The 12,357-nt window shown below is 31.8% G+C and overlaps 1 protein-coding gene across 1 annotated transcript; it reads left to right on the top strand.

Annotated features, from left to right (window-relative positions):
- Positions 1 to 351: 351 nt before the first annotated feature.
- Positions 352 to 4,051, top strand: LOC130825036 (histone-lysine N-methyltransferase ATXR6-like). The gene is made up of 6 exons (XM_057690062.1): positions 352 to 714; positions 1,448 to 1,528; positions 1,626 to 1,852; positions 2,437 to 2,537; positions 2,645 to 2,857; positions 3,054 to 4,051. Exons 1-6 carry the CDS (start codon positions 441 to 443, stop codon positions 3,211 to 3,213), a joined length of 1,056 nt encoding a protein of 351 aa, XP_057546045.1. The 5' UTR covers positions 352 to 440; the 3' UTR covers positions 3,214 to 4,051.
- The last annotated feature ends 8,306 nt before the right edge of the window (positions 4,052 to 12,357 follow it).

The following is a 12,357-nucleotide window of genomic DNA, read 5'->3' on the forward strand; positions in this document are numbered from 1 at the left end:
GTTAAAATTATTTTAAAAAAATATTCTCAAGTGTTATATTACTAAAAGCAACCAAGTGAATACATGTTTTTTTAATCCTTTTAACTTTAAAATATTAAAGTTTTTAGATAAAAATTATGATGAATAATAAATTATTCTTGGTAATGAATAATTATTTGACTTTCTTACTAGTTTTTTTGTTCATGGTTAATAACAAGTGCTGACAACAAACAAATTATAACCAGAGATTCGAATAAAAAATCCTTATTTTTAGGAAAATAGTTTTTAAAATACTTAATTATTTACAAAATTTATTAGCTCTGTAAATTAGCGTTCTCTCTTCAAACAAAGCGCGAAACTAAAATCTCTCCCGCCAAATATTCCGTCCCGTTAAATCCTCTTGCACTCTTTGTCTTACCGCTGACCAAAACCCCAAAACACTACCGCTGCCCTCCATTACCATGGCTTTATCAGCTCAACGTCGACGAACTCGAGCTCCAAATCCCGTCTATCGCCCTCCATCACCATCTCTAGAATCAGAAGAAGAAAGTTCAGATTTAGATTACGATAAAGTGTGTTGTGTAGAATGTGGATCTGGGAATAATGCTCGTCATTTGCTGCTTTGTGATGGCTGTGATAATGGCTATCATTTGTATTGCCTTAAACCTATTCTTGTTGCGGTTCCTAAAGGTTCTTGGTTTTGCCCTAATTGTTCTGGTACCAAGAAGCTACATAGTATGTTTTTGGATTCTTTTTATTTCATTTGAGATTTTTTTTTGGTTCATGATTTGTGGGAATAACTTCTGTTAGCTTAATTGTTTATATTTATTTTTTGATTTGTATTCCTTATTTTAAAGTTTTCAATTGCAATTTTACATCAATTTCTGTCAGTGACATTTGTTTGTTAAATTGAGAGTTCTATTATTTTGATTCATTTTTGGTCTATTTAGTTTGTAAGTTATTGGGTTATTATCATTTTAATTAATAGGCTTTGACGGACAGCTGAATTCGTTTAATGTTGGTTTGAATTGAGATTGGGGCTTTTATACAATCGCCAATTTAATTTTAAGATTGGTCTAATTTGGTTGATATAGCATCGAAATTCTGATGAATTGAGTTTCGTTTTGCGTGTATAACATCTGGCAAACTGATAAAGGCACTTTGCAATTGTAAAAAAGTTTCACCTTTTGTAAATTGAGATTAGGGTTTTATACAATCACTAATGTGTATTTTGATTAAAATAGTAAAAATGTTGAATGCTATGCATGCTATTTTGCTCTATGATTTTGCTATTGGATTTTGATTTTAGCTTAATGGTTTCTGTAATTATTTTTCCTTGAGGTTTTCTTCTTATCATCACAAGTATGTTCTTGTTCTTGCTGTACTTATTGATGTTCAAGATGATCATCTCTTCCACTCTTAGATGTTTGGGCTTCAAATTTCTCATATTTTTCTTTAATATATGCAGAATTCCCATTAGTACAGACTAAAATTGTTGATTTCTTCAGACTTAAAAAGCCACCTGCAGAAATGGAAAAGCTAATGACAGGTGAGATGACTAAATCCTATTTAAGTTAATCAAATTTTCTGGAATTTTTTACTGATTCAGAAAGTGGGTATTGATTAGAACATGAAATTGATTTTAGATACTCGCAAAAGGAAGAGACGCTCAAGCTTCCTGGTTACGAAAAAGAGTAGAAAATTGTTGCCCTTCAATCCAACTGAGGATCCTGAAAGGAGACTAGAGCAAATGGCATCTTTAGCCACTGCGTTGATGGCTACCGGGACTGAGTTTAGTAATGAGCTCACTTATGTTCCCGGCATGGCTCCTAAATCAGCAAATTCTGCTGTTCTTGAGAACGGAGGAATGCAGGTAATGACACATATAGGTTGCAAATGACATACATTATCTTTGATAGGTGCTTTAGTATGTATGGCTGTAGGAGCTTATGGTTTATAGCTTATCAGGTTCTTCGGTCACGAGGCTGAAAATAAACTAGAAACTGATTTTACTTTAGATTGTGATGCAGATGCAAACTGCTACTAGAGCTGAAATGCCTACAGCTTCCTTGTCTAATTATTGTATTGCTAGTTTTACCATTCTACTTCCTAGAGTTCAGCTGGATTTCTCAAGTATGAATGTATTGTGCAACTAGAGGGGATTTATAAACTTTATTGTCCTCAATTAGACATTTAGACTGCAAAGCTTTGTTAAATGATAAATAATATGCACTTAGTTACTTGATCTATATCTAGGATCATGGATAAATATGCTTTCATTCATGCACTTTATCACTTGATTTATATCTTAGATCATGAATAAATAATTTTTCAAGCATGCACTTGATGTGATTCAACTCAAGGCATATTTTTTTGTTCCATGGGGTACATTGTTGTGAAATGTGACTTAGAGTTTTTCCTTATAATTTTGAAATTTGAAATTTTGAATTGATGTAGGTAATGTCAGAAGAAGATAAAGAAACATTAACTTTGTGCAAAAGGATGATGGAAAGAGGGGAATGGCCTCCCCTTCTAGTTGTCTTTGATCCTAGAGAAGGGTAAGTATTCCTTTGTAAGTTTGATCAATATATTTCATACCCATAGGAAGAACAGAGAACAAGGAGCAGTACAAACTACCAACTTACAATTTGAAATCATATAACAGGTTCACAGTACAGGCAGATAAGTTTATCAGGGATTTGACAATCATCACAGAATATGTTGGAGATGTTGATTACCTGCGTAATCGTGAAAATGATGATGGGGATAGCATGATGACATTGCTTTCAGCTTGTAATCCTTCACAAAGTCTTGTTGTATGCCCTGACAAACGCAGTAACATTGCACGCTTCATCAATGGCATCAACAACTTTACTCCGTAAGCTTTCTTCTTTTTATGTGATGAATTTGAATGCTTCAACACCTCTACTAATCATTGTTTGGTTCAATAATTAAGAATGAAAACCTATCAATAAGCTTATCTAGAAACTAAAAACGTGTTTAAAGTGTCTGAAAGACATCGTAAGCTAAACTATGCGACTACAATTGACAGTTTGTGCATTGTTGTAATGCAGGGAAGGAAGGAAAAAGCAGAACCTGAAGTGTGTAAGATATGATGTAGGTGGTGAATGCAGAGTTTTGCTTATTGCAAACAGAGATATAAGTAAAGGAGAAAGGCTGTATTATGATTACAACGGACTTGAGAACGAATACCCAACTGAGCATTTTGTATAACATCCCCGTTCTTTTAACTTAACATCTAACTTCAAGTTAGAAATTTTTTGTTAGTGACCATAAACTCATTTTAGGTTTTCCTGTTCTGCTGAAATTAATCTCTTAACTGTACATGTAGTCTTCAGTAGCTAATTTATGTAGGTACAATCTGTAAAACTAAATTTCTCTATGAGAAACGTTAGATCTAGGCATGGCCACGGTCCGGGTTGGTCCGGTTCCGTTCCGGTTCCATCCGGCTCCATTTGGAACCTGTCGCGAACGGTTCCGGTTCCGGTTCCGGGCGGTTCCAAACGGTTCCTTGGCGGTTCATGAGGCGGTTCCGGCGGTTCCAACTCACGGGACGGGCGGGTCGGACCATCGGTTCCATTTTTATTTTTTCTTTAAATATTTATATAATAAAAAAATACTATAATATTGCGGACGTACCTTTGATGATTACTTGATTATTAGCGAAATTCATTGCATGTCAAGTTGTCATCGTTATTGAAATATTTACTAAAAAGAATGAAAAAAATAAATTAATAACAAACGAATCAATGATAATGTCGATAAAGATGATTAATAAAAAAAAGGGAGAAAATGGACTTGAACCTAGTACCCAAAGGAATACTAAGCTGCCTACGTATCCCGAAGGAATCAAAGCCCACGTAGTTCTTTGTCATACCTTTTATTTATAGTTGTTGAATGTTGATTTATCGTTGTCGGATTGATCCTATTCGTCTTCGTCATCATCATGTGGTTGGTTAGATGCTTCCGCTGACTCTCCTCCTGACGATGATGCAGATGTATCCATCATCATCCATGGATCATCATCGTCGTCTTGATCATCATCATTCCTTAGTCCTTGCGTTCGAATCTTCGCTTGATCCCAATCTTTCTTGCAAACACATATTTGAATACTCTGTGGAGCAAGGCGAGATCTCTTTTCGTCCAAAACTCTTCTACCTGCACTAAAAGCAGACTCCGACGCAATTGTTGACGCGGGAATTGCAAGGATATCCTTTGCAATTCTCGATAAAATGGGAAATTTTACAGATTTTTCTTTCCACCACTCTAAAATATTATAGCTACCTTGGTCTATTTCAAAGTGGTGTTTAAGATAACTATCTAGTTCTAAATATGAGGTCGAGGAAGAAGATGATCCTACAAAACTATCATCTTGACTCATTATATTAGCTATTACCGAATTATAGTAAGAGGGACGTGCCGAAACGCTAGCACGCCTAGACGTATCGCGTTTTGGGTTATACACACTAGCGTAATAATCATAGAGTTCTGCTAAATATTTTTTACATGTTCCTACATAATTATGTACATCAGTAGGCGGGCGATCTAACGATTGGTAGTAAAATCCTATTACTTTAGTAAGGACCTCAGTTTTAAAACATGGGTCCAAAATGGTTGCGATTCCATAAATATAAGAAAATTCGGTAAAATATGCCTTCCATTTTTCCATCATATCTGCAAGAATCGGCTTCAAATATGGGTTAGTATCATCATGTGTATATTTAAGGAGATGATAAAAAATAGTAACACACTCACTTATTACTAAGTGAACGTTCGGTTCATAAACATATGAAAAAATCTTAGTCGCGTGGTCATACGCTTCTAATATGTTATGTACACCTATTGCTAATTCCCAAGTGTCATCAGCTTTGTAACTATCTGTACACTCACTATATAGTTGTGTTATAACTGGACGATAAGCAATCGCCTTTCTTAATAAATTGTTGGTTGAGCCCCAACGTGTAGGAGTATCCAATGACCAATACACTTTTTTAAGTTGATATTGGTCACATAATTGTTTGTATCGTCTCTTTATCTTTCCAATCCTAAGCCACTTCACTATATCCCTAATTGGTTCTAATAAATCGCTTAATTGTTTTATGCCAGCTTGGCAAGATAAGTTAACTATATGCGCACAACAGCATATGTGTAATAAGCTACCCCCAAGGATAAAACTAAATGCAGGTTCGTTATACAAAAGTTCTAGACATTTAATGTTCGCGGTTGCATTATCAGTTGAACAACAAAATATCTTATCTAATAAGTAATAAGTTCCATTCTCTACATATCTCTACTAATCTATATTTTATGTTTTCACTGGTATGTCTTTCTGGCATTGTCTCAAAAGCAATTATTCTTTTTTGAATAATCCAATTTTGATCTATCCAATGTGCTGTTACACACATATAAGATTCTAAATGTGGGGGAGCAGACCAAATGTCAGTTGTTATGCTAACCCTACCATTAAAAGATTTAAACATTTCAACTAATTCATAGCGCATTGATGGAGAAAGTCTTGTATAGATTTGGTTTACGCTATGTTGATGTGGAACAACCCACGGCCCGTTTGGTAATCGGTATCAAATGGAGGGAATGGTTATAGAATGTTAGTTTAGTTTTGGTAAGAATATCTCTCGATAAGTTTAATGATCATGCTTATTCTCTTTCAACAAACTCATTTCCTTCACAAAATCTATTTTAATACATTACCACTTGAACATGTGGTATTAGATAGTAATAAAAAAAAAACTTTTTTATTATCAAACTTTCATTACCATGGTAAATTGGTAATGACATGATACACATCATGAAAATCTACACTACAAATCATTTATCAAACGGCCTGTAAAAGCTGATGTTGCAGTTATCTTTGCTGTCATTATTTACAAAATGTTTAGTGCTAATACATTTTTCGCATGCCAATGCTAATTCGAATTCAATGAATCAATGTATACTTTAGCTTCAACTATCTCAGGTGGCATTCTCATGCAGGAATGAGTTCTGTGACTTACATCACTTGTTAAGAAACAACTTTAACTATTATGTCAAATAAAATAAAAACAATACCAATGATACACTATTTTCTTTTAATTTGTAGTAGGCTAGGGAATCCCTACAGGCTACAGATAAGAGTGAAGGGGAATTAATCATATATGTAGCCAGTGAGAATTGAACTTTTATCCTAAAGGTGAAAGCGAAGACTTCAACTACTATACTAATCCATGATTTTCACCTATAATACAATTTTAACTTTAAAACAATCTGTTAAAATGTATACATTTCTTGTTCTATGTACACTAACTATGACTATGAATTTAAGGATACCTTAGAAACCACTGCCACAAGCCCACAAATCAAATACATGCACTGGAGGTTATCCGCACAGGGCCCATAAAAATGTATTCTTCTGTCTTATTGAGATTCTAGCATTACGTAAATCTATATGAGAGTTTGTAAGAGTAAATGTTGCAATTATAATGGAACGAAGGGAGTATTAAGATAGAGCATGTGTTGCCAGAGTTTGGGGACCTGAAATATTACAACAGTAGGGCGGGACTGGATTTAAAGCCAAGTCCATACACATAGAAGACTTAAAGGCCCTTGACTCTCCCAAATTAGTTGGGCTTCTCAGGTGTGAACCTATTTAGGAGTATTCCTTTCTTTCACTTGATGTTTTCCAAACTGTAGAATAAATGAAGTTCTGAAACTTTTGTCCAAGTATATGTTGACAAAACTCTGAAATCTGTCTGAAGCAATTTCATTTGCATCTCAAATCTCTATGACAAATGCACCCCAACTTCATATACTAGGAGTACTCCATTTGTGTAGATAAAAATTATAAAAAAAACAAATTTTCTAATGAGACGATTTTATAGTGAGATTATCTCTACTGTTTGGGGTAAAATCGATTGTTTTCCTCTGGTCCTCTCTGTAAAGGGAATACGGGTATGGATTGTTTGTAATTTTCCCTCACCCAGACCCTGCTTTCGGGCATAATATTAGATATGATGGTGATGACAACTTATAACCTTAAAGTGATCACTTACAATTTTAAAATGATCACTTATTAATCTTAAAGTGACTATTTATAATCTTAAAAAATTAATTTACTCCATTTGGGTTGAAAAGGTTATAAACAAAACACTTATTTCTGTCTTGACTTGCACTGGTTCTCAAGTCTTACATCAGTACACAACCAAAAAAAGAAAAGGAAAAAGAAACAGACAACTAACACTACTTGTCAGTCTAGTAAATACTGTAATCTAAGCTAGACTTGCTCACTTGCTTCGTTTTAAATACTCCCCCTAGTCCTACTCATATTGCACCAAATAGTACTATACTCCATTTTTGGACCACCCTACTCTAACATATATGTGCAGTAGAACTGAAAAAAATATTTAGTTAAAATTGTAGGATGGTCCAAATTGTTATATATTACTTGTACTAAATTAACTTCTGCACTATTTATTATTTTATAGTAGTTTATATATTTCAACTATTATACGAGAAAAAAACATAATTATATAAAATTTTGTTTTACTCTTTTCATTACATATTTTCATAATATTAAATTTTTATAATTTTTAATTATGTATAACTCTAGATAAAAACAATCTGACAAACACATTAAATTCTGCAAAAAGGGGCCAAGATTTGAGTTAGCATCAAAGAGAAATATAGTGTTTTTAATAAAACAATAAATATTCTATATAAACAAAAAGTGACAATATATTATGTGAAAGAAATTAAAAGAGAGCTTAAATGTATAAATGAGATTAAAAAAAGTGATCGATCATTGTGCAAAACTAAAAATGATGCAAAATAAGTGAGATAGATCCAAAGACATTTGATCGGGAGGGAGGGAGATACTAATTAAAAATTAAAAGAGAGCTTAGATGTATAAATGAGAATTAAAAAAACTGATCGGTGATTGAGCAAAAGTAAAAATGATGCGAAATGAGTTATGCAGATCCAAATAGATCGGATTGGGAGGGAGGGAGATCCTAATCAACACCTTCTTCATTGAGGTCTGAGGAGGATGGTTTGTTTTCAATCTTTGCCAGAGAGCTTTGATGTTTGGGATGTATCCCCACAAATTGTGGTCCATTATTAGCTGGATAGTATGGTTACCATCGATTTTAATCAAATGGTTCTAAGGGCTTTTCTATTGGGTTCTATACTAAACTCACAAGTAGAGGTGTTCATTCGGGTGATCGAGTCGGGTTCGAATGGGTGTCATTCGATACAGTTGTATTTCGGATCGGTTATTTTTCGGATGCGTGTTACGGCGGGTCACACTCGGGTCAGGTCGGTTAGTCACTGTTCAGTTGAAGATTAGTTATTTGAGCTATCGGGTTAGTATCGGTTCGGTATTGGTTGAAGTTTGTGTCGAGTAGTCAATCGGTCTCGGACTGTCATTGGTTAATAATTGGTTCGATTTTACCGGGTACAGATCCGGTTTGGGTATTATTTTCCAGTAGAATTCGGCTACGAATTAATAATTACTATAGATCGAGTCAATATTAGATTAAGTTGTTAGACATTTTTTAATTGATGATAAGATTCCCCTAAATTAAGGAAAAATAGTCAAAATGCAAATCAGTTAGTGATTATTACTTTGTTACTTTTACTTGTTTGACTATAAATTAAAATTAAAGTTTTATCATTTTTCATCTAAATTGATTAAAAATAGTTAAATAACCATTGACAATTGATTATTAACTCTAAATAAATGAAACCATGTATGTATAAAATTTAATTTATTAAAATTTCTATTACTTTATTAGATTAACTAATAAGATGATTGAATATGTGTCGATCATACCTCTATGTTAAAAATCGGTTCAGGTTATAGCATTTCGATTAAAAATTCATTCGGGTTAAGTCGGTTTTAGCCGGATCAAGTTCGGTTTTGAGCATGATTCGGGTCGGATATGACTCGGGTCGGTCACTATTAGGTTATATCTAGGCTCAACATTTTTGTATGAGAAGAAAGACTAGAGAAACTGTGCTCTCAAGGCTTAATGAGTGGTTCTTTTGGTCCCTCATTTTACTCAAAACCCATTCCTTTCTAAAGCCGTGCGTCGCATCTTAGGCTCTTAGGCATGTGTTTCCTTTGTACGCGCATTGCAAACGCGATATCCATATAGCTGTTGCGACAAAATTGCATGGACTTATCACGTATGGGAAAACGTTGGGTTTAATTGCCTTGATCTGTCACATACCATGAAATAAGTCGTCGGCAGCCATGTAATCAATTAAATTTATGCTACACTTCAGATAATGAATTTAACGTATCAACTAAAATAATAGTCATAAATAAATCGATTGGAGTATTGATCTTCCTTCTTTCTCTTCTTAGCTAGTGGTCCTAAAACAGTTTATGTTCTTCCCTTTGAAAAAGGGCTACTATTAATCAATCAAATTAATTGATTTGTGCTGTTAGTTGTTGAGAGTGTACGTTCTTGTAGTAGTGATTTGGTTGTTTTTGCTAAGCTCAGGCTGCAACAAAATTCAATTGCAACCTTAAAAAAGAATTTAGTTACTTACAAGTTACAATATACTCCCTCCGTTCTTTTAAGTTCTTCCACCTTACTATAACGGGTAGTTTCATAAGTTCTTTCATTTTAGAATACTTTCTATTTTTAGATAGTTTTTATCCCGCTTTTACCCCTTAAAACCCTCCATTTTCTTTTAATGTACCCTTTTTCTTTTATTTATTATTATTTTCTCTCTCATACTTTCAATACAATCATTACTTTACGCTACTATTTAATTAAAATAATACCCACTACAACTAAAAATTCTCTTTTTCTTAATATGTGAGAAAAACCCAAAGTGGGTGAATTTAAAAGAACGGAGGGAGTAGCAAATTGCTAGACTAAGGATTTGAATAAATAATGTTAAGATTTTCAACACCAACCTCACAACATTGTTGCCCGTTATCGGATAATTTGGTATTCGTATTAAATAATGGTAACAAAAATAATATATAATGCAAATTTTTATAAATGATATTGTGTCATTATCAGAATAATGAATTTTAATCAAGTTTGTTTGTTCACTATTTTTCATTACCATACAAGCATACACCTTATATTGTAGGAGAATTAAATTCCTTGATCTCATTCATTAAATTAAGATGAGTATATATACAACATTAACCCTGGAGCTACACATACATAATTATACAATTACCCTTAATAAAGAATATAAATATATACTTAATAATACTAATACTCTCCCTCAATCGAAGCAGGTGGAGAACGAATGGTGAGATTGTACCAAAATTCATCAAAGAGAATGCGAGGAAGGCCTTTGGTGAATATTATTATGATTTTTTTAACCTATGTACTAGATGCATAGGTTTAAATAACAAAATTGATAATTATTTTAAATCTAATACTCTCTCCGTTTCCAAATATTTTTTCCGTTTACTTTTTGCACAGTTTTCAAAGTAAATTTTGTGCCTTAATATCTTTAAATACGCATCATAAACAAATTATAAAAAAATATGTAATAAAAAAGTATACATTAAGACGAATCTAACGAAATCTCACATGGATATATTTTATCATTTATATATATCTTAAAAATTTTAATCAAATTTCTCTATTCTAAACAAGAAGAACATCAGGAAACAGAGAGTAGAAGTATCCTCTAAAATTGATAAATGTACTCCTCTTAGTATTTTATAGAATATTCTAAATTAAATTTCAACTAATCATCAATTTTATTGTCTAAACCTTTGCATCTGATGTATAGATAAGAAAAATATTATTATAACAATCACGAATTTAATATTTTGATGGACAAAAAATAAGCATCTAACAACCTAAATAAGCGAGATAACTAAATTACTTGATAAATTCTTTCAAAAAAAAAATGACTTGATAAGTTTATAGGATAAGATATAAACATTTTTCACTAAATAGAAGGATTATTCCGTCTATTTATTTTGCTATATTTGAAATAAAAAAGTTTCACATTTAAAATTCTAAATTCCTAATACAACAAATTGCTGATTGAAGAATACGGATGTGCTAGTGAAGTTATTTTTCATCTCTTATCTTCTAGTTTTTTTTTTTTTTTTTTTTTTAATTATTATTATTATTATTATTATTATTATTATTATTATTATTATTATTTTAAAGTCTATGGTTGATTGAGTTTTACTTTACTTTATTACATCCTAATCAGTGGAATGTCAATAATATTTTGACCATAAGTGAGACTACGTACGACTAATCAATATTGGTTTTTTTTTCACTCTACTTTTTATACGTTCAATAAATAAAAAATTCAAGTTAAGACGAATTTAACAAAATCTTATATAAATGTATTCTATCTTTAATATATACCTTAAAAATATTGTTTAAATTTCTCTTTGATTTACTGCTTATTAGGTGAAAAATTATAAAGAGGACAAACAAGAGGAAACGAAAGGACTATTCAGATCATCGATTTGATTTCGGATTAGGTATTTTTGGTTGCTAAAAAATTGGATTTTGTGTTAAAATTTATTTTTACATTAATGTAAATCCGTTTTTTAGTCGGATCAAATCGAATTCAATTATAAAGTTGGGTGAATATGAAATCGTTGTATGGAGTAATTAATGCGGTAGGTTACTTACTAATGTCGGCAGAATTATAGTCTAAAGAATGATTAATTAATTAATTAATTAAGTGATATTATTAGGAGAAAAACTCAACCAATAAATAAGGATGTATGCATGTGTGAAAAGGAGAGAGATAATGCAACATCCATTTAGCACTATAAACAGCTAAGCAATTCAAAACTACACATGGTTTTGTCTAAACCAATGGATGTATAATTTCATCATTAGTAACTTAAATTATGGTTTACAAATCTTTCATTCTCGATTATTACCATTTTTGTTATGTATTTAATCATATGCAATGAATTCATCATCAATGAATTTTGATTTTTGAGCATTTAGATTGACTTTTCTCTTTTTTATTGAAATTTGACGGTTAGTTTATGCCAACTGCCAAAAACAAAGAATTACTGGTCATTCATTGCTTAATAAAGTTTCCACGATAAATGTTCACGAAGAAGAAAAAAAATTTTTAGATAATTAATATGATATAATTTTATTGAATGATAAATTTGATGGAGAAAAATAAAGACCATAAATATTCAAAAAAATTAAAAGAAATTTAGTTAAAAAAATATAAGGACCACAACTAATAAAAAAATATTTTAATAAAGTTAGTGGGAAACATGTGGGGACCATAAGAAATATAAAAATATTAAAATGAAGTTAGTGGAAAATATGTGGAGAGCATAAATATTACTATTAAAATATTAAAATGAGAATGAGCAAGTTTATTTTT

The sequence above is a fragment of the Amaranthus tricolor genome, chromosome 10 (genome assembly GCF_026212465.1).
Source record: "Amaranthus tricolor cultivar Red isolate AtriRed21 chromosome 10, ASM2621246v1, whole genome shotgun sequence".
Lineage (NCBI taxonomy): Eukaryota > Viridiplantae > Streptophyta > Magnoliopsida > Caryophyllales > Amaranthaceae > Amaranthus > Amaranthus tricolor.

What these genes read in the sequence shown, in the direction of transcription:
- LOC130825036 (XM_057690062.1), top strand. Translation starts at nt 441, where the DNA reads ATGGCTTTATCAGCTCAACGTCGACGAACTCGAGCTCCAAATCCCGTC. An exon ending in TGGTACCAAGAAGCTACATA is followed by an intron (nt 715 to 1,447) that starts GTATGTTTTTGG and finishes TAATATATGCAG; the next exon opens with AATTCCCATTAGTACAGACT. An exon ending in GGCATCAACAACTTTACTCC is followed by an intron (nt 2,858 to 3,053) that starts GTAAGCTTTCTT and finishes GTTGTAATGCAG; the next exon opens with GGAAGGAAGGAAAAAGCAGA.